The sequence below is a fragment of the Rhipicephalus microplus genome, chromosome 1, assembly GCF_043290135.1.
Source record: "Rhipicephalus microplus isolate Deutch F79 chromosome 1, USDA_Rmic, whole genome shotgun sequence".
In the NCBI taxonomy this organism is placed as follows: Eukaryota; Metazoa; Arthropoda; class Arachnida; order Ixodida; family Ixodidae; genus Rhipicephalus; species Rhipicephalus microplus.
The window spans coordinates 296,766,351-296,789,700 of record NC_134700.1 but is presented as its reverse complement, the minus strand read 5'-3'; the positions used below and the strand labels follow the sequence as shown (position 1 = coordinate 296,789,700).

At 48.2% G+C, this 23,350-nt stretch overlaps 1 protein-coding gene across 1 annotated transcript in view; it reads left to right on the top strand.

Moving 5' to 3' along the window:
• The first annotated feature begins 1,068 nt into the window (after window positions 1–1,068).
• The window catches only part of LOC119159452 (propionyl-CoA carboxylase beta chain, mitochondrial), a 75,288-nt gene continuing 53,006 nt past the window's right edge, over window positions 1,069–23,350 (top strand). Inside the window, exons 1-5 of the mRNA XM_037412210.2 lie at window positions 1,069–1,416; window positions 1,502–1,615; window positions 1,689–1,757; window positions 1,842–1,898; window positions 5,294–5,518. Coding sequence (XP_037268107.2) covers window positions 1,219–1,416; window positions 1,502–1,615; window positions 1,689–1,757; window positions 1,842–1,898; window positions 5,294–5,518 — 663 coding nt within the window. The 5' untranslated portion in view covers window positions 1,069–1,218. The remainder of the gene's footprint in view (window positions 1,417–1,501; window positions 1,616–1,688; window positions 1,758–1,841; window positions 1,899–5,293; window positions 5,519–23,350) is intronic.

The following is a 23,350-nucleotide window of genomic DNA, read 5'->3' as shown; positions in this document are numbered from 1 at the left end:
CAGTATCCCATTCCCCGACTTTTTCGCGCAAAACATCAAATGAGAGTTTTATTCACTCTCTCCAGGCAGAAGACTATCGTCATTCGATGACATTTGCAGTGGAACATGCAGATAGGGGGCCAATTTTTAAAATTCTTTCTCTGCCATTAATTTTCATCAAATATACCTAGAGTGTCCTTGACAGTAAGTTATGTATCTAGCTTTTTCAAGAAATGTTAGAAAATTGAAGCAAGACAGATGATAAATTATTGATTGGACATGCAGGTTTTTATGTTACTTATTTCGGGACAAAGAACAAAATGCAGACGGCGTGAACTTTTTATTTTGAGATCATGTAGTTCAGCATGCTCGTTAAAAAAGGACTGAATCAACCCGAACCTGCCTAGATGAAGGCAAAGTCACAGTTTATTCCTAGTCGCTGTTTTCATTTATTCAGGAAAAGGATACTAGCACCACCTCATCAAAAACTGGACTTGCAATTATCAGAACCTGCCCGTCTTTCTTTTGGAGCCTCTACACCGGGGTACAGCCAAACGGCTGTTTTATTCGCCGTTTAGGAACACATCACTGCGACTAAACTATTTTTTTTTGCTGAATTGTGGGTTCACTAATTTTTTTTTTCAAATTTACAATTGTCACTTCAAATCATAAGTAAATAACCAGCGTTTTTAGGAATGAAGCAATGCAGAAAGTATGGGGCAAATTCACCTTGCAATCAGCCAATCCCCTCCTTTGGGTACGAGCCATGGGCAGTGGAAAACAGCCACACCAACCATAACTAGACAAGCTAAAGCTCCAAACTTTGTTTTAGTGAAGAAAGCCATGAAATTTGAACTCTGTGCAATGCTTAAGCGAGAACAAAGCAGCAGTAAGTGAAGAACACCGCTTTTAAAAAGCGCGCTTCTCTGTACAGCACCGAAACCGAAAGCACTGAACTTGAATACGTCACAGCGGCCATGTTTTGTTCGTTCCTGGCTAGAGACTCTGCTACAGCCGTTACTACGGCTAACGTCGCCTGTTCTGCAAGGAAACAACTTGTCTTCTTTCGTTTGTTGTTTAGTTCACTGTCCGCTGGCAGCTGTTTGAAGTCCACGTGAGCACGGCTGTCTCCCTTTTTTTTCTCTTCTATGTTATTAATGTGTCGCACGTGACGTTAACTCACTGTTGGAAGAGGCGAGCTTGGACCTCGTTAAAACGATCACCTGCAGCCCTGTTGTCATGTCTACCGCTTTAGCTTGCACGACAGTCCGTCGTGTTCTCCCGAAGTGCTTCGCGGGTCGTGTGACGGCGCCCGGGCTGTCGCTGCGCTACTGTTCAGTTGCCAATACTCTCCGCGTCAAGCAGGAAATAGAAGAAAAGCGCAAAGCGGCCCTGCTCGGTGGAGGCGAGAAGCGCGTAGCGAAACAGCATGAAAAGGTGGGATAATGATGCCCGGTGTGTTTTGAATGAATGAGCTGCAGGTAACAAAGCCGCATGCTTTCTTCTCGTCGTTATTCCACAGGGAAAGCTGTCTGCTAGGGAGCGCATATCAATCTTGCTCGATCCCGGAACGTTTGTGGAGTATGACATGTTCATGGAGCACACATGCAGCGACTTCGGTATGCACAAAGAAAAGGTAATCGCACAACAGTTGGCTACCTAATTGTGGCAACGTAAGAAGAAAGCTAGAATGTTCGCCCACTTTACAGTTTTCTGGTGACAGCGTCGTGACCGGACACGGAGAAATACACGGCCGACAAGTGTTTCTGTTCAGCCAGGCAAGTATTGAGTAACACGTCCCAAAAGCACAGGGTCGTAATATTTCACTTCTGTGGTTTCTCGGTCCCATTCTCTTTTAACAGGACTTCACAGTTTTCGGTGGCAGTCTTTCAAGTGTCCACGCCAAGAAGATATGCAAGGTAAGTGTCGTGTGATGTACCCGCTGTTCACTATCTCACCTCTCAGCAGCTAGATTAATTCACAATACAAACCTATGTTAAAGACGCAACATTTTAGGAAACAAATGCCACGACGAACGCTACTGCGCTACGGCTTAATTAATTTCATGTCATTAGCATTGCTTCATTGTTGTCACCTGTCATAACTATCTGTGTTGTTGAAGCCACCCATAAAAGAAACAGGAGTTTATCTTCCTTACAGAATTTGGCGGTAAATAATGTAGCCTAGCTTTCTATCGGAACTAAGAAAAAAAAGAACCCAGCTTCTAAATTCAGTGTGCCATTTATATACAACAGAGATATTAGTGTTTCTGTGCCTTAAGGTTGAAGCTTAGAATGACTGCTGCTACATTGCCAGTGCTAATCTATGGCCTATCAACCTTCAAGCTCTTCATTCGGAAAGTGGCATGCTATCATAGTGAGACTAAAGTATGCAAAGTATTGAATGAAGGTAACCGACATACTGTACAGCGGTTAGACAATCCCTCTTGACAATAGTGTCAAAGAATAAGATACTCACCTCTATATTTGTAGGCCATGTACTCACTCATACTCATGTACAGCCATGGCCACGTCTGTGTATAGCGCCTGTGCAGCTGTCCTTGCTCTTGAGCGCGACACCTTGCGGCCGTTGCACTTTGTGCCGTTGCGTGCACAGGAGCAGGCGCAGCCTTAATGACATGTAGGCCTGCTCTGCGTGGGTTACAACGTTAGAAGGTGCGTTTGTTTAACTGAAGACCTGTGCTCGCTCAGGGCGCTTTCGCAGCATCTATTTCATAAGGCGAAGCACGTTTCGACTGATAACACACACCTGCATAAACAACGCACACTTTGTGACTAGTTTCATTCTGTGGCCATCCAGAATTTTTTTTTTTTTACGTGGCTGTTGGCATTGTCATACATTTATATAATCGCATGCCTCAACACAGCCGCAAGTGGGGATCGATGATACAGGTGCATTTTATCAGTCGAAACGCACTTTGTCTTATGAAAAAGATGTGACGAAAGTGACCTGCGAGAGCACAGATCTTTGGCCATACAAGCACACCTTCCACCATTGTCACCCGTGCAGAGCATGCCTGCACAGGTGAAAACAGTGGAATGCACAGGCAAGCAATGCACGTCACACCCGCACGTCACAACCCGCAACGGCTGCAAGGTGTCTCGCTGCAGAGCAAGGCCGGCCACTCGCGCACTATACACGGAAAGGCAGCAGCTATACACTGAAAACTTATGTCGTACTTGTGCTTGCCAGTGGTCACTCGCATTCATAGTTTCTTCCACTCACGTTTATCCACACACAAGTTTTTTTCAACCTCTTGTTAGCTTTCACTCATGTGCACATGTCCACATACCAACACTCACATGATATAACAATTAAAACTATCAATCACTGACTTTTATTTGTACTCTCAATGATTGGCACTACTTTTCAGTCACACCAACTCAAAATTACGACGGCACTCACTCCTGTCCATACTAGCATCGTTTGCATCATTCGATGTGTTACACCTGGGAAATGAACATCGGGGTATTTTGTGTGTGAGTGAGTATGCCCTTCATGGGGAGGCAGTAGCAGCCATCTGCATTTGCCTTTTCATGTCTGTGTTGCTGTCATGTTTGTTCTCACTGAGCACATTTTTCATAAACTGTGAAAAGAGCAGTAAAATGTGCACAGACAGCAAAAGACAATGCGAACTGTAATCCGCATCATACTGAACCTGGGTTTCATATTTTAGGGGTAAGAATCGCGTGGTGCTGGTTACTCATATCGGATAGAATAAGCTCGAATGGTAAAGAAAAGATTGAAAAGTGGGGACGATCAGGCATGATACATTATCCATAACACTGAAAAAAAATTTTTGTTTCATGGAGAGTCTGCCCTAAATTTCCTAAATACAACAAACTGAAGTCTTTTTTCTTTTTTCTTGCTTGGCTGTATTTCTTCTTTTAGATAGTTGTCTCATTTGTGTGAGAAACCTTCTGCATGTGCCTATTGCATTAACTGATAATCAGTAGGAGTCTGCGAATAGTGAAATTTCATCATGAATTGAATTCAAATCAAATAGGGCCGGATAGTGGCCAAAAATATTGAATCAAATACCAAAACGCAAATAATTTGTTGAAAATTCAAAGAAAGAAAACGTGCTCATATGATCTATGACATAATGGGGTCAGTTACTGCTACTGAAGGACTAAAGATTGTCGTGCAAAAACACGAGCTGTTTTACATGATCTGGCTTCAAGCTCACTGGCCCTGATGTTGGGGTGTTTCCGGCAGTTGAAAACATGCGGTCACTGGGCACTTCAGTAGCAGGGATGAGCAGGTAACCCAGAGTGATTTCGGTAACACCTGGAAAGAGTGAAGCTCTTACCAGGATTTTAAAAGTAATCCTTTCCTAAGATCAAGGCTCACAGAAGTACTTTTGAAGGTCTTACAAATAAGGTATAGCTATGTCCCCCCCCTACGTTAGTGGTTCGGCAGTCTCCAAGCTTGTTCCCTGGAGGCCTTTGAGTCAGGACATGATTTCCTTTAAAATAATGCCTTTATTCAAGGCCTTCACATTTGTCTACGCGAACTTCGAAGGCTCGTCACATGCCGCCTGTTTCTTCAAATGGCCTGAAACTCGCTGTGCACATTCCTGCAGGCTTCCTGAGTGAACAAATAATGATCATTCAATTTCATTGTGCTGGATATTGGTGCAGAGGAGGACTTTGCTGCAGACACTACCATGCTTGACAATCATTTAATGTGCTGCCTTCCAGAACCAACATGAAAAGTTCTTTTTTTCCACACTCACAACGAATACGATAATGAAAAAAAGAAAACTGTGCACGCATTTCGGGTCTGATAGTTGATTCTTTTTATGCAAGTACTCAAACTGATTGGTGGCAGAATAATTAAGTATTTAACTACACACTCATGAACTTTACTTCTTGAAACTCATACAAAACAACACATTCCTTCATTTTCTTTTTTGCAATGCAATACTTAGTGCTTTTGAATTATGCGAGGCAGATTTCACGCGTTTCTGACTGTTCATCTTAATTCGTGACTAAAAGATGCGGTCGCTTTGAAGCTAAGTATTGGTCGAGGTTTCCACAAAATGCCTACAGTGCGACAATACAATAGTTTCAGCCACCCCACCGTAACCTAGTTCCACATTTGTGACGTTTTAGCTACTCGTCTCGTCTAATTATTCAAAACATCGAATGCTAGCTATTTGAAAGTGTAATAGAATTATTCAATTGAGTATTGTTTAATTCAAATTTAAAATTCATATTCACACACCTCCAATATTCAGTCTTGGTGGGACCTATTACGCCAATGCTTCTGGGCTTTTTTTGTTCACTAGATTATGGACCAAGCTATGCTTGTGGGAGCCCCTGTGATTGGGCTCAATGACTCCGGGGGTGCAAGAATCCAGGAGGGCGTGGAATCCCTGGCTGGCTATGCGGACATCTTCCAGCGCAACGTTCTCTCCTCCGGTGTGGTACCACAGATCTCTGTGATCATGGGTCCCTGTGCTGGGGGAGCCGTTTATTCTCCTGCGATGACAGACTTCATCTTCATGGTCAAGGTAGGTTGCTCATGGATTTCGAGCACAACATCCTATCATGCATTATTCATTTGGTCAGTGTGTGATCCTCTACAGTAGGGCTGGGAAGTATTTTTAGACTGCCTATTGACAAAGTACAAGGTATTGCCTAAGGGATCCTTCAAAACTTTTTGAGCACACTCAGAAAATTCTTCCGATGTGTAGTTGAGGCTCCACAAAACACGCGAGCCAAATATTATGGTGCAGCATGCGGCCTGGAATTTACAATAAATTCTTAAAGTTAGCTGAGTATTGCTTTTTTTCTGTCAAAGACGGTGCTACATACTCAGAAATCACTGCGGCTCATGCCCAAGTAATGCCATTGGCCCATTTGAGCATGGGACCGCAGTTACTGGGGTCGCAGGAGGCCTCGAAGTGTCCACGCGTGCACCCAAGAGAAAAAGGCCCACGTAGCATTTTTTTTTTGCCCCCGTGCCATGCCGCTTAGCTTCCAGCGCTTTTGTCGGAATGAGAGAATGCAGCATACGACAAATCTTTGTAGCTCCGCTTGTACTAGGCAGATTCTAAAAATTCTGCGGTGGTGAAATTGTGAGGCAATACTCCCCTTTACCTAATAACTTCCATGGCTGCTTGAAAAGCTTTACAGGGCCTCTTTAAAATGGACCGCGAGGTTTATTGCTTAGTGATGATGCTGCTACAGTCGACGTCTGATTTCTCGGACGCCCGAAATTTCGGGTATGCCTGATTTTTAGGATTCATCTGTAGCATTGTCAAGTTCCCCATTGAGTCAATATTCCAGATGTTTATAGCTTTTGCCATCCGATTTTCCAGACTTTTTACTGGTAACCGTAGACTCGAAGTCACTATCAACGCCGCCATTTTGCTTGTTTTACGGACCCTCGAATTCTTTGCGCCGTGGCAGCTCTACCCTTGAAACCGAAAATGACACAATCCAGTGCGCGCCAGTCCGTTTCCAGCTTTAGCTTAGGCCGCATAGTGCTGTGATTGCTGTTGTGGTGCGCGCAGCCTGTGCACCGGCATGCTTGCAGACTCGTAGAAGGCGGTTGCGGAACATACCTTCGGGAACTGTTTTTGCTGCTCAAGCTTCATACTGGACGCTGAGATGGCCCGGAGTAGACAGCATATGCGACGACCTTCCACCTGCGGATGTTGCCTTCGATGATCTGTTTGTTGCCAGTGTGTAGATTCCAGTCGAGAGAACCCTTGAGGGCTTCACCAACGCTGACAAAGGCCTTTACTGCGTGTGAAATTGACCGATGACCAAATCATTCGTGAAGTTACGCAGGATTCCGATGACACCGAGATCGAAGAGGCAGCACCTACACAACCAAAAAGCTTGGAGTTTATAGGAGTACTGACACAATAATCGATGTACAGTGACCGCATGACGTTAACTGAAATTGAAGCAGACATCATCGTGGGCAAGTGGAACGCCATGCAAACAAAAATAAGCCTTTTCTTTTTTTTTCTTCCTAAGTGTATGTAGTATCGCTGGCGACATCTATTTTTTTCTTTATTTATTTCTTTTCGCTCTTTTCTGAGCCACCAGAATGATGCACATGCTGAATGTCAATGAGAACCCTGTACTCCAGCCACGACCCTCTACGTCAGCGAAAAATACATATTAAAAGGTCTGTTTTCACTTGCATTCGTTTTTCCGGACTGCCCGATCTTCTGGATGTTTTCACGGTCCCTTGAGGGTCTGGGAAATCGGACGTCGACTGTATGTCCTATAGTCAGGTGATATTGTTTCCAAACCAAGCGGTTTGCTCAATCTCGGAGCAAGGTGTGTCTGTGGCAGTATGTAACTGCCACCCTCAACATTCACTATAAACGGTCTAAAGTATGTACATGCTCGTGCATTCTGTATTCGCAGGTTCGAAAGCTTTTTCACTTTCCTTTTACAAATTCAGTAGCGTAACCATAGCACTCATGATCAGACCTGCAAACCTTTTCTTCTCAGGTGTAGCAGCAATAGAGGCATTTTAATTTTTGTAAATAGTCGGATCTGCTGCAGCAGGTCACACCCCTGAATTGCTGGACATTTAATCATGGCTCCCTATGCAACGTGAAAAAAAGCATGGCTGTCAAAACGCTCTCATAAGAGACTGCTAGTAGAACTTGGTTGCTGTCGTAGTGGCTCAGTCGACGCCAAGTACAGGTGTATCACATGATTCCCTCTCAGCCAGATCTTGCTTGTGTCAAAATCAGATGAGTCTTTGACACTGAATGTTAAAAGCGAACCCCTCGACAGAAGTTCCACTGACGCCTCAAAGCGATTTTTGCAAAAAGATGCGTTTTTCTCAGTCAAGGGTCAGCACTGTTTTCAACTTTGAATAGGAAAGAAATAGCTTCAAGTCGACAGTCGCTCCACAGCTACAAGGTAACCGTTTAAACACACTTTAAGGGGAGACGCTAGTCGGAAAACGCAAGTTTTTTTTTCCGAAATTACACATTTAGTGTTATTATTTGCTTTCACAAGTTCAACTTTTCTACTTTCACAACAAAAAAATTGAAGATCGTAATTGAAGTTGAAGTACATTAAAATTAGGCTTGTGCAAATAGTAATTTTCAAGTTCGAAGCAAATAGCGATTCTGGTCTAATAATTTCGAATCTAATTAGTATAGTATACATCACATATTATAAAGAAAATGGGTGCATTTTTATGACCAAACCAACCTGCACAAAACTTTTTTTTCTCATTGAAACATGGTCTGTGCAAATGTCCTTCTTTTTTTATTCAAAATAAGTGGAAACAACTTTGAGTAGTAACAGGCTTTGACTTTCGGTACAATAAAAGTGACAGCCCCTAAAGTATGTTGCGTTTTAGTATTTACTATACATAGAGCATATAAGCCAGTATAACAAGTTTTTAAGCTTAAAAAATGATGAATTGATGCCAGGGCATTATGTTCATTTGATCTTGAAGTGGGGCTTCGCAGCAGCGTGGATTTTCTTTGAATTGGTGTTTCCATGGTGGAGCACCTCTTTATTTTAGTGAAACCACCTTTACAGGAGGTTGAATGCAAATTAACATTTTGTTAAGTAGGTGCTTTCACCCCTTAGCACCTCTCCACTGCAGTGAAACCACATACACAGGAGTTATATACGGATTAACAGACATCTATTCGTTCATTTCGAATACTTTGAAATTTTCGACAATTGAAGTTTGAACTGAAGTGAATTGAATACATTAATATTTCTTCGAATGTTGAAGCATTCAAATATTTGCACAATCAAAATAAAAACCAAATACTAACATTCCAAATATGCCCAAATATGTTCCTTGAAAACACTGAAGAAAGTATATAATAAGCAGGAAAAAAACAAGAAAAAGCGTTTATTTGACTCAGCTCGATAGAAACTATGCTTTCAAGAAGATTATTTAGACTAATGTAACTACGCGATTTTGCAAGTTGATAATAAATATGTTCATGAATAGATTGCTACCACATTTTAACACTAAAACTATAGCATGACCTTATTTTGACGATCAGAAAAAGATTCAAAGGGAAAGACAAGCACAATTTTCCTTCAATAATGGAAAATTTATTCTTGTGGCTCTTACTGGCTTGGCTATCACTTTTAGATACACCTCCATTGCATACTGCTACCTTGACAAAGCCAACATATGCCAAGTTGGTTATGGAAGTCTGCAAGCATTTCTTGTAGGCTTGGATGGTTTCTTATTTTCAGCCTGCAGTAACTTTTCCTGAACAACATGCAGGTGAAAATCTCGGTTTATGCTACTCATGATCATAAGCCTCGACACATGAAAAAAACACAATGCAGCTATATTTAGTGGGCGAATGACCTTCCTTTGTTGTGCCCTTTTTATAATAAAATTGATGCATCACGATCTGCTGCATTTCACTGGGAACAGATACGACTCGCACAGGCCCTATGCAAAACAACGCAAACTGACCACAACATGTGCTTAGGTGCCATTGTGTGATGGCAATGACAATGCATCTGATCCCCTGATGGGAGGGCTAGTGCCACATATGTGGTTTTTGTTTCATGTGATTACAGTCAAACACGGACGGATATATAAAACTCGAAAGGGATCGCGAATTAGTTCGAGATATGAAAAATTCGATATGAAAAAATAGAGGCCCCGAGAGCTTACGTGTAGCGGATCATCACCTACAAGAGGTGCATTCAAGAACGACAACTGATTCTGCACACACGCCAGAACAGAATGATCAATTTATTTGCGTGGAAAAAATAGCTTATCTAGGCCTGCTTTTTCGTTTTTGAAATAAAGTTGAACACGCTAATCTTGATCTTATCAAAGCTGTCCAGGTGCAACTGGACAGCTTTTTCCATGTCGGTTTTCCGGTTTTTTCCATGTCGCTAATACAATAACAAATGACGCTGAACGCTGCCGCTAATTCAGCGCCTTGTCCGGACGATCATCCTCATCACTTGAGCTGTCGGCCTGGCAATCCTGGCTCCCTGCGACACTAGCTACTATGTTTTCGCCAGCGAGAATCGCAACGGCCTGGACATTGAAGTCCGCTTCCACGAAGTCGCCCGCAGACACTTCGTCTGGAACTGCTTCCAGGAAGCGGGACGACAAGTCCCGAAACACGTGGTTCATGCGCTCGTCATCCTCGTCTTCACCAGTTTCCGCAAGTTACGCCGTCTCGAAGCCTGCCTTGCGTAAGCAGTTGACCACTGCATCTGTCTTGCGTCTGGCCAGGCATTGAAGATCCCCTCGGGAAAAAAACTTGACGGAGATTTCCGATTACTCCTTCGTCTTTCACTGCTGGATGTCCTGGCTGCTGGCAGCTTTGCTTTCGCCACAATAGGTTTGGCCAACGATGTAGTAGTGTTGCTTAAATCGGTGAAGCCACCCAGTGTTGTCGGCGAAGTTGTTTCACTTATAGTGAATAAGAAAGACGTTGATACCATCACGTCTTTCTTATCAACACAAGAAAAAGGCACGAGATTGGCGATCAAGCACAGTCATCTGGGTCCGCCTGCGTTCCTTTCCAGCTACCACCCGCTTGCTCAGCCCTTCAATAAACCCTCTTTACTTTTGGTGGAGGTTGTGGGGATCTGAGGCGCGCCCGCGACCATTTCGCGGGCATTCCGCCACACGGCCACACCCTTTCGCCTTCCTGCTCTGTTAACACCACGTGGCGATAGATGGCGCCACGTGCGGGCACGGCGCGCGCTACTGCGCGCGCTGAGGGAGCGCTCTCTCCTCCGTTGGTCGGCGCCGGGTAAGCACGTGTTTTCCTTCGTCCGCGTCCCCTTTGGGAATCGCCGGACTGCAGCCTGCCTGGGGTGGCCTTGGGCACCTCGGCAGGCGTGTTTACTTGAGTGCTAGCTTCGGTAGCGTACGCTAAGCCCACAGCGGTGCCTAGTGCTTGAAGTGGTCGCACCACAACGAGCCGCACTTGCCGTAGGCCCAGCGCGTACGAGGTTTGCCCTAACACTCGCGACCAGGCCCAGTGGCCATCGTGAGAGTGCGCAGCATAGCCGCGAGGGACCTTTTCCCGACCGGCGTGTCAAAGCTCGCCATTGCCAGCTGCGACGTGCTCGCGGTTTTCCCCTTATTGTGAACGTCCGCGTGCGGGTGCCTTTGCTACCCGCGTCCCGGGAGCGGACGTTGTGCTGTTGTTCGGGGTGCCGCCAGAGGCAATAAAGTGTTGTGTACTGTTACATTAGAACACTGTCTATTTGCCGCGCCGCGCTAAACGCCTTATCAGTTGAGCGCGCGCGGAGCGGTGCGCTACACGCGAGTAAACGGAGTAGCGGCCCTGTGGCTCGCTAAGCGTGAACCCGCGGTGATCGTCCGCTGCAGTTAGGAGCGGGGTCACCATATGTGATGCAGGGTTCTTGTTGCTGATTTGTTTTTCTCCCGGGCTGAGCCTCAGAGAGTTTTGTTAATAAGGACAAAGCCGTTCGGTTTCCAAGAAACACACAAAAAGTTTAATTGAAAAGTAAAAAGGCAAAGATTCCTCACAAAACAAAACACTTAATAAACAGTTGACTGGACATGACGAAACACATCTGTAAACACCCAACAAGAACGTTCAAAGTCAGTAACTAAACCTAACGTTCGAAAGGGGCTGAGTGATGGGAGTAGCGCAAGAGTATCGGTGCAGTCTCACCCACAAGTTGGTTTTCGGCGGTGATGAGAAACCGGAACGCCGTGACTCCTGCGTCAATGCGTGGGCTGGACGAGGACGAGGGAACGCTGGCTGCTGGCGACACGTCGAAAAGCCCTACCAAATCGTGATGGTTTCGGCTTGAGGAGCGTGGACACGTCGGAGACGGGAGAACGCAGGCTGGTGGCGACGCGTCCGGGAACTAGGGTCGACCTAGTCAAGCAGCTGGGCGCACAGCTCGGGCCCGGAGCCCGACGGCTGTAGCTCGCCTGCCGGAACCAAAGTCCGCAGGCCCTGGAAAGGAGTTCAGGACCGGATGGCCACGGTCCTTTGGAGCGGGAACCCGACAGCAGGAGGCCCCGGCCGGTGGAAGTCCTGTAGGCTCGGGTCCGGAACCCAACGGCCCATCTTCAGCGCCCGGTCCGGTGACGACCTTCCGCTTGCACTGCCTGCCTCGAATTCCCCTTGCTCTGGTCCCCCCAGGCTCCTGCTTCAGCTCTGGCCCACTTGTCTCGTTCTCATTGGAGATACTGCTGTTTCGTGGTGTCAAGCCATTGGGCCTTGAAATCTCCGTGTTCGCTGCCCATTGGATGTTTTACCTTTTGTTTACTTCACGTCCTGCCACGCATCCTCGTGCTTGACGCTCTTTAACGTCGTCATTCTTGTTTAAGCAGCACCGCACGTGCACTCTGGTATTTCTCCTTTTGTTTTTTTTTTTTTTTCGTGACGCGCACTTTTCGAAGGCGCGCACTTTGAACGCGCACCACACATCACATACGCCCCCCTTTTATTCAAGTTTTTTTTTTTTTTAGAAAAAAAAACTGCCGATGAGTGCGCGTTCTGCACTACGTCACAATTAAACCACATATTTGCACCACGCAGTTCAACACATCACCGGGCTACAGTTCGCTACATCGTCCAAATGTCCACACTTAAACTTTAGATTCACCCAATTGCATTTAAAAGTTCTGAAACCCGGAATAAACCTTTTTACTACAAAATCGACTATGGACAAAGCTACTTGTGTCCGCATCTAAAAGTCGAAGTCCAGAAAGAGCTACCGGTTTTCTAACCCTACACTCAGGTTATCGCGTCCCAAACCAGACGCACTGCCCTTCTCGCACGTTTCGAAAGTAACTGTGGCAAACATGCTTTTATGCACTTTCGCTGAAACGCGTGTCTGCGCCCCCGCCGGCCACATGAACGCTTACCGGTCACAGAGGAACAGGGCGCGGTCTCGAGCCGTCGGCGTCGACACGAAACGCACTGAGACACGAATGTCCAAATGCCACAATCTCTCACACAAATGCTTTCTTTTAGTTCACCATCTAATGAACACAAGCTCGGGGTGCCCTCAGCAAGCCCAAACGCTCCGACAAGCGTGTGAGGTTCCTGGATTCTTGAGAAGGGATGCCGTTGTGCTCGGTCATTATACAGCTCATCTTGAGTGGACTTAATTATAGGTTCAAAACCAATCACGTTCTCAGGTTCAAGACCCTGTCTGGCATTCTCCATACCTACCATCGAGCCCACCTCCGATTCGATACTGTTTATTTTGAAGAGTGCTTCAGCACTCCCATCGTGTTTTCTCGGACAAATAGCAGTTACGCTATCCTGTGAACTAGAATCCCCTCTCTCTCTGAGTGAGATATACGTATGGTCTAGGACCATTGACGTGGTGCCTGCTGCTACCTCTGTCGGTACAAAACAATCAGTGGCCACTATATCAGAGCCTTCATGGCATTCGCTGCCATCTTCCCAATGACGTTCTAGCGCTCCTTCCATGGAGCTATTGAGAGGTAGCCCTACCCCTTCCCGAAATGTGATCGGCCTTTGAGACGTTCTGATACACACCTCATTCTGAATGGAACTTCTTTGTTCCCTGCTATCGAAGCTTTGCTCCACAACATTTTCCACAGCTTCTAGGTCGCCCATATCCAGGCGCTCTTCTTCATAGGTGCTTGGCCTCTCAGAGGTCCCCAAGCAGCTAACGGAAGTAATATGTTCCCAGCCAGAGAAGCTTTCCGTCGCTTCAACAAACTCCTCATGACTCCTGCCTTCTTGGCTGTCCACCTCTCTGCCTTCCTCTATCTGAGCTTCTCGCTCCGAAGTAAGGCTGTCGCGAGGTTCGAGGCCAACCTTGCAGGAATCGACTTCCCTCCAGCAAACGCTGCTATCGGAGCAAACATTCACCGCTTGCTCGACCTTCTGCATCGCCAGCTGCCCCCTTTTCGCCATCGCAAGCTCGAGTCGCCGCTCGAAGTCCACCCTCTCTAATTGGAGCTGCTGCTTCAGTATGCGTGTCTGACGCTCTAGCAACACTTTATTTTCACGCGTTACGCGCTCTAGCTCCTCCTTCTTAGCTCTAAGCACCAATTCAAGCTTTTCCTTCGCCGCCTTTCGTTCTGCAGCCCGTTGCTCACGCTCCCTCTCCATCCGCTCCTCGTACCATACTCTAAACTCCGCTCCCGTCAGTCCCATTTTATCCGCCAACTCAATTAACTCCCACGTGTTCGTCATCGTGTTAACCGCGTCAAAAAATCTACTGGAAAAACAAACGACTTTGTCCTGTCGCTGCGGACGCCAATTTGTGATGCAGGGTTCTTGTTGCTGATTTGTTTTTCTCCCGGGCTGAGCCTCAGAGAGTTTTGTTAATAAGGACAAAGCCGTTCGGTTTCCAAGAAACACACAAAAAGTTTAATTGAAAAGTAAAAAGGCAAAGATTCCTCACAAAACAAAACACTTAATAAACAGTTGACTGGACATGACGAAACACATCTGTAAACACCCAACAAGAACGTTCAAAGTCAGTAACTAAACCTAACGTTCGAAAGGGGCTGAGTGATGGGAGTAGCGCAAGAGTATCGGTGCAGTCTCACCCACAAGTTGGTTTTCGGCGGTGATGAGAAACCGGAACGCCGTGACTCCTGCGTCAATGCGTGGGCTGGACGAGGACGAGGGAACGCTGGCTGCTGGCGACACGTCGAAAAGCCCTACCAAATCGTGATGGTTTCGGCTTGAGGAGCGTGGACACGTCGGAGACGGGAGAACGCAGGCTGGTGGCGACGCGTCCGGGAACTAGGGTCGACCTAGTCAAGCAGCTGGGCGCACAGCTCGGGCCCGGAGCCCGACGGCTGTAGCTCGCCTGCCGGAACCAAAGTCCGCAGGCCCTGGAAAGGAGTTCAGGACCGGATGGCCACGGTCCTTTGGAGCGGGAACCCGACAGCAGGAGGCCCCGGCCGGTGGAAGTCCTGTAGGCTCGGGTCCGGAACCCAACGGCCCATCTTCAGCGCCCGGTCCGGTGACGACCTTCCGCTTGCACTGCCTGCCTCGAATTCCCCTTGCTCTGGTCCCCCCAGGCTCCTGCTTCAGCTCTGGCCCACTTGTCTCGTTCTCATTGGAGATACTGCTGTTTCGTGGTGTCAAGCCATTGGGCCTTGAAATCTCCGTGTTCGCTGCCCATTGGATGTTTTACCTTTTGTTTACTTCACGTCCTGCCACGCATCCTCGTGCTTGACGCTCTTTAACGTCGTCATTCTTGTTTAAGCAGCACCGCACGTGCACTCTGGTATTTCTCCTTTTGTTTTTTTTTTTTTTTTCGTGACGCGCACTTTTCGAAGGCGCGCACTTTGAACGCGCACCACACATCACACCATACTGGCCCCCAGCATCATGAACTCCCGTTGCCCCTCTTCCGCGGAGCCATTGTATTTGTCAAGTGTATTCTTGTGCTGTTTTATTTTTTTTCTTCAGCAGCAGTTGCAGAGCGAGGCTGAGGCTAGCTGTTGCCCATTGCATGACGCCTTTGCATGCACGGGCGACGACCGGCTGCCTTTGCAGACCGGTATATAGGGTGAATTAAGGAGAGGAGGATGTGGGGATCTGAGGCGCGCCCGCGACCATTTCGCGGGCATTCCGCCACACGGCCACACCCTTTCGCTTTCCTGCTCTGTTAACACCACGTGGCGATAGATGGCGCCACGTGCGGGCACGACGCGCGCTACTGCGCGCGCTGAGGGAGCGCTCTCTCCTCCGTTGGTCGGCGCCGGGTAAGCACGTGTTTTCCTTCGTCCGCGTCCCCTTTGGGAATCGCCGGACTGCAGCCTGCCTGGGGTGGCCTTGGGCACCTCGGCAGGCGTGTTTACTTGAGTGCTAGCTTCGGTAGCGTACGCTAAGCCCACAGCGGTGCCTAGTGCTTGAAGTGGTCGCACCACAACGAGCCGCACTTGCCGTAGGCCCAGCGCGTACGAGGTTTGCCCTAACACTCGCGACCAGGCCCAGTGGCCATCGTGAGAGTGCGCAGCATAGCCGCGAGGGACCTTTTCCCGACCGGCGTGTCAAAGCTCGCCATTGCCAGCTGCGACGTGCTCGCGGTTTTCCCCTTATTGTGAACGTCCGCGTGCGGGTGCCTTTGCTACCCGCGTCCCGGGAGCGGACGTTGTGCTGTTGTTCGGGGTGCCGCCAGAGGCAATAAAGTGTTGTGTACTGTTACATTAGAACACTGTCTATTTGCCACGCCGCGCTAAACGCCTTATCAGTTGAGCGCGCGCGGAGCGGTGTGCTACACGCGAGTAAACGGAGTAGCGGCCCTGTGGCTCGCTAAGCGTGAACCCGCGGTGATCGTCCGCTGCAGTTAGGAGCGGGGTCACCATAAGGTGCTGGGTAACTACATCACCTACACCCTGGAACTTCGATCCCGCACCCTGCCGTCGACCATGCAAGTTGACGCTGCCCAACAGACAGCACCTCTCGCGGCCGCTACTTGCCCCGGCCCGGTTCACCAGCGAGACCCCCCGATCTTTTCGGGCGCCGAAGACCAGGACGTCGAGGACTGGCTGTCGTCCTACGAAAAAGTCAGTGGACCAAACAGGTGGGATGACGCTGCTAAGTTGAACACCGTCAACTTTTACTTGGCTAATGTGGCGAAACTGTGGGACACAAACCATGAATCCGAGTTCGAAAACTGGGCCAATTTCAAGCAGGCAATATCCTCGGTTTTCGGTCGCCCTACCGTGCAAAAGTTGCGCGTCGAACGACGCCTGCGCTCACGGGCACAAGAACCTGGCGAAATGTTTACCGCCTATATCGAAGACATACTCGATCTCTGCAGGCGCGTCGATGCCGCAATGAGCAAAAGTGCCAAGATCCAGCACATTATGAAAGGTGTCGATGACGACGTATTTCAAATGCTCCTTGCGAAGTCTCCTGGCACGGTGTCTGAAGTGGTAACTGTGCCAGAGCTACGACGAATTGCAATGGCAACGAGCGCTCACCCATCGTCCATTTCAGCCTAACCAACCATTCGCTGCACTGGACGTCGTACCTGACCACTCCCGCCTTCTGGCACAAATGAAAGACTTTGTGCGTGAGGAGGTCGCACGCCAGCTTTCCCTTCTGCCGTTTTGTCAGTGCCAAGAGCTCCCGCAGCAGCAGCAAGAGTGACCACCGACACCGTTAGCTCCCATGCTCCGACATGCGCTTCAGGACCAGATTGCCGAGGCTATGCCAGTGCCCTTTCAGCAGCAAGTTGTCGTCACGCCTCTTACTTATGCTGACACAGTAAGAGGCAGCAGCCACACCAGCCCTCGCCGTTCAATGGACTGCCGCATGTCACCGCTCCTGCTCAGTCTTCCGTCGTATGGGCTCCTCCCCTCGCTACCACAGCCTCGACTCAGCCGTATGCCGCGTGGGCGGCGCCCCTCGCTACAAATGCCTGGCGAACGCACAATAACCGGCCGATCTGTTTTGCGTGCGGCGGCCCTGGCCATATCTCCCGATACTGCTGTCGTCGCGTGCCCGGCTACACAGACGTCCGACCACGAAGCAACTACATGGACCGACCCCCTTTTGGTTGTGAAAGTTCGGATCGTCAGTTTAACACGTCTTCCCGTGACTATCCGGCAACTTCGTCTCGTCACTCACCTTCACCCAATCGACTCTCCTTGTCACCCATGCATCCACGACCAGCCCCTCAAAATGAGGGAAACTAGCCGTCGCAGTTCAGGGGGCAAGAACTGTGCTATCGAAATGTTCAAGTCCTCGCACCTTGCCGTCAAATATCGTCGAAGTTTTTGTAGACGGCGCCCATGCATACGCTCTTGTGGATATCGGTGCCGTTGTGTCTGTTATAGACGCCAAACTTTGCCGCAAGCTCCGAAAGGTGACCACGCCGCTTGATATGATGTCCTTACGTGCAGCAAATGGAGAACCTGTTCGACCTATAGCCGCCTGCACTGCCCGACTCACAATTGCGGAGAACCACTACATTGTTGAGTTTATCGTCCTTTCCTTGTGCTCTCATGACATCATACTTGGCTAGGATTTCTTATCGCGTAATCGCGCCGTTATAGATTGTGCCTGTTCCGAACTTGAACTGCTTCTGTTGTTCCACCAGCCCAACGACCACACTAATCAAGCCGCGCACAAGCTAGTTGTCAAAGAGGACACTGACATTCCACCGACAATACCTGTTTTGCTTCCTGTGGTCTTCGACAGCATGCGTAATGAAGTAGCATTTTTTTGAGCCGTCAAGCCTCTTTCTAAGTCGAAAACCACTTCTGCTCCCTTATTCAGCCCTCTCAATTTCTAATGGAGCTAGCGCTCTCTGCATTACCTATCCCTTTCCGCATACCATCAAACTGCTTAAAGGCGAGTTTCTTGGATGCGTACAGCCCATTGATAACGGACAAATTTTTACCGTGCCGCAAGAATCATACCAAAGTGACCTCGCCACAGTCAGTGCTCTTAACCACTGTGATCTATAGGCTTCGAAAGTGTTCAATTCGGTGATCGCTGACGGACTGTCACAACGATCTGAACTCCTCCAACTGCTGTACCAGTACCGCGAATCTTTCGATATTGTTCAACCTTCACTTGGCCGCACTTCTACCACTCTACATCACATCGATACCGGCTCCCATGCGCCACTACCACAACAACCATATCGTGTTTCTGCGGCGGAACGCCAAGTTATTATCGAACAAGTGAACGATATGCTGCAATGCGGCGTCATTCAACCTTCACAAAGTCCATGGGCCTCACCTGTAGTGCTCGTTAAAAAAAAAGGATGGTTCTGTTCGCTTCTGCGTGGATTACCGGCACCTAAATAAGATCACTCGAAAAGACGTGTATCTTTTACCCAAGATTGACGATGCCCTTGATACTTTACTAGGTGCCAAGTTTTTTTCATCATTATATTTGCGCTTGGGGTACTGGCAGGTCCCTCTTGCAAATGCCGATCGACCAATGTCATGCCCTTCGGCCTCTTCAATGCGCCTGCCACCTTCGAGCACATGATGGACTCGGTTCCTCGGGGTTCGAAATGGCAAATCTTTCTCTGCTATCTCGACGATATTGTCGTCTTTGCGCCAGACTTTGAAACACATCTTGAGCGCCACAAACACGTCCTAACGTGCCTGAAGAATGCTCAGCTCCAACTCAACCTCAAGAAGTGTGACTTCGCTGCTCGGCAACTTACGATTCTCAGGCACGTCGTATCAAAGGACGGTATACTTCCAGACCCGGCTAAGTTACGTGCTGTCGCCGACTTCCCCAAACCAACGACTATGAAGCAGTTATGGAGCTTCATGGGGTTATGCTCCTACTTTTGCCAGTTCGTGCGCAGCTTTGCCTCTATCATTGCGCCTTTGACCGAACTTATAGGCAACACCACTGATATTTCATCATGGTCTTCTGAGTGTGACCAAGCCTTCTGTACCCTTCGTCCTCTCTTCACTTCACCACCAATACTGCGTTTATACGATCCTACGGCAGCAACTGAGGTCCACACCGACGCCAGTGGTGTCGGCCTCGTTGCGGTTCTCCCGCAACACAAGCCTGGATTCGCCGAGTATGTCGTCGTCTATGCCAGCAGAACTTTTACCAAGGCTGAATCAAACTACAGCGTCACGGAGAAGGAATGCTTGGCGATTGTTTGGGCGCTTGTGAAGTTCCGCGCATACTTTTATGGCCGTGCTTTTGATGTAGTAACAGACCACCACGCATTATGCTTGTTATCTTCGCTCAAGGACCCATCGGGTCGTCTTGCCCGTTGGGCTCTACGGCCTCAAGAATATGACATTCGCGTTGTATATCGTTCCGGCCCCAAGCATACCGATGCTGATGCACTGTCGCGATCTCCCCTACCCCCGGACATTGCATCTGTTTCCTCGGACAGCACGTTGTCAGCTCTTGACGAGGACACCATCTCTTCTGCACAACGCAATGACCCATGGATCGCTTCGCTTCTTGACGCCTTATCCGAGGCACTGACACTTCTAACCACACGAACCCTGCGCCGCCAGGCTCTGCGCTTCAGTATTCGAGATGGCCTTTTGTACCGGCGCAACTATTCAGGAGATGTTAGGAAATGGCTACTAGTCATTTCCCGAACCCTGCGCTCTACTATCTGCGCGTCGTTTCATTGCGACCCGCAATGTGCTCACGCCGGTGTTTTCAAGACCTACGAGCACCTACGAAAAAAGTATTACTGGCGTGGAATGTTTACCTTCATCCGCCAGTTCATTCGTGGCTGCCACGAATGTCAGCGGCGGAAAAGCCCGCCACATCCTGCAACAGGTTCATTGCAGCCACTTCCATGCCCAGACCGCCCATTCGACCGTGTAGGAATTGACCTCTACGGACCACTACCATTAACAACGGCAGGCAACCGATGGGCTATCGTGGCAGTAGATCATCTAACACGGTACGCTGAAACTGCTGCTCTCCCCACAGCTGCGGCACAAGACGTCGCAACTTTCATACTCAATCGTTTTGTGCTTCGTCATGATCCTCCTTGAAAACTCCTCAGTGACCGAGGGCATGTTTTCCTCTCCGATGTTATCCAAGTACTTCTTCAACAGTGCCATATTGTACACCGAAAGAGTACAGCCTACCACCCACAGACGAACGGTTTGACTGAGCGGTTTAATCGTACTCTGGGGGACATGCTCGCTACGCATGTCGCTTCTGATCAAACAGAGACCTCGTTCTTCCATTTGGGGCATACGCGTATAACACCGCTAAGCAAGTCACTATCGGGTTTTCCCCGTTTTTTCTCCTGTACGGTCGCCAACCATCACACACCATCGACACTTTACTGCCATACTCGCCGGATCCCTCCGAATGCACACCTGTCTTGAAAGCCACTCGTTACGCAGAAGAGTGCCGCAAGCTGGCCAAGCGGCTTACTAAATCCGACCAACAGCGCCAGAAGGAGACCCGTGACGACGACCATCGTTCTGCACCAACGTTCGTTCCTGGAGCACTTGTATGGCTTCATGTAGCGCCCTGCGCGCCTGGTGTATCACCCAAGCTACTCTCTAATTATCATGGTCCCTACCACGTGGTCGACCGTACTTCACCCGTGAACTACGCCATTGAACCCCTCACGCCACCGAGCAACCGTCGTCGATGTGGACGTGATATCGTTCACATAAACTGTCTGAAGCCCTACTTTGACCCGCTTGTCCCCACGTGTTAGATTCCCAAGATGGCTTCAACTTTTTCGCCGGGGGTAATTATAGTGAATAAGAAAGACGTTGATACCATCAGGTCAGCTATCATCAAATGAGAAAAAGGCACGAGATCGGCGATCAAGCACCGTCATCTGGGTCCGCCTGCGTTCCTTTCGAGCTACCACCCACTTGCTCAGTCCTTCAATAAACCCTCTTTACACACTGAGCATTGGGCCATCCACTGGAATGTTTTGCCAAAACATATGTCCAATTTTATTGGGCAAAATGTTTGGAATGAAATAGAAGGAATGAAAGTAAGCATTGTGCAGAGGCATCTGAACAAATATGGGGACACATGGTGTGTCAGTCTACCTGTCTTTCTTACTATACTTCGGGACAACTTTCTGGGGCAGCACAGCCAAAGCTACGAGGGCGGAGCTTCTGCACATGTGTTACTACGCCAAGTAGTTTGTTTATGTGATTTCGTTTTCGCAAGCGCATCCAACATGTACTTTTTTGCACGACCACCATGCAATAAATATTATATTTATTTGGGAGGAAATTAATAAAATGTTCTTATTTAAGCAAAAGAATATGAAGCTTCTTTGAAGCATTGAGATTTACTTCAGGAAAAAAAAAAGGTGTGACTGAGCAGGTGCTAGACGATTGGGACAATGCAAAGCCTACAAACCATTTCAGTGCATACTTGGTGGGCATTGCTGTTTTCCTTTTTTAACGTCGCAAGGACTTTCTGGAGACGCTCATGTCATCTTTTTAGGGGATGCAAAGGCATTGATGGGAAGCAGAAATCTTGGCACCAATCGGTCATGTGCGGGCATCTGACGTTCGAAAATTGAAGTGGATGAAACGCTATCTTTACTCAGCCAAGAACACTGTTTTTGCACAGTCAACAGAGTAATATACACGAACCTGTCTGATACCTAGGCAAAATGTAAGGAACTACTCCCTTCGATGACACCGTCGAGAGCCGTTTTACGCAACGCGATTTTCAGCGTTAGCATATCAACAATATTAGGCAGCCGAAACACCGACCACGTATGCAACACAATTTAGGAAAAGGGTCATTGGTTTTACGTTAGTTTCTTATCGCACTTTTTTTTCAAAGCAACTGGTGTTGCTGAAGACTGGCAGGTCGCTGGTGTCACTTTCAAGGCGGCTATAGCGATTCAAGTCCCACTTTCACTGATGGTATCACTCGCACACAACTTCTTGGTGATTGCATGTGCGAGAAACAAAATATTTCACATCGCACGACTGCCTTTGTTTCTCCTTGCTCATGAATACCAATCACCTAATAAACACGCACTCATGCCCACTCACAAGCTTCGATGTGAACTTTCTGCAACCGAGCGACGCCATCATTGTTTACCGGGGCAAGGAAAAGGTGAAAAGGCACCCGAAAAATAGAAGCAGCAAAGAACAAAAAACCTGCACAGGTGCAGATTTCTAGTACTAATGTGAACAATCTTGAACATATTATTTACATCTTTTCTTTTTATAATTTCCATTGTGCTACGCAGTATACAAAAGTTAGCGAGCGTGGACTATATGAAGAAGCGTAGGGCGTGCTTGGGCTTCGTAGCCTTGGCTGTGCTGCCACAGAAAGTTGTCGCCGAGTATTCCACGCGTATAACCCACCCCTTCATATAATCCGCACCCCCCACTTTCAGTTCGTCGAGAAAGAAAAAAAAAGTTATCGCGTATTGCCCACGCATTTCATATTCAGAAAGGGCTGTACGAAAGCTACTGCACAAGCAGTGGAGAACCCTTGCCGCTTCATAAAGCGGTGCAGCCATCCGCGGCTCGCACGAAATCCGTGAGGTATGCCTAGCTCCGTCGACAGTTGCTGTGCTTCCACTTGGGCCATCTCAGTCGTGACACCGTGATCCCTGCTTCTCGCATCTTCGATGAACTTTACTAGCTGCACCTCCGGCTCAGTGTAAGTGCTGGTGTACGAAAGGACCTACGGTCGTGGTGCACAGCTTGTAGGCTTTCTCTTTCTCCACAAACACACGCAGGACTCGTCCACATCATACCGTCTTCCCGCCTCTCAAATTGCTTGGCGATGGCGATGATCTTAAGCTTTTGCTGTGCGGTGAAGGACTGCCGCCAGACGCTACTCATAATGACAGAATAGATCGAGTTAGGCTTGGTGAACGGGTCGAGATGTTGAGAACTACTGATATCACAGAGGTAAAAAGAGTTCTAACTTAGTGATGACTTTTGTCAGCAC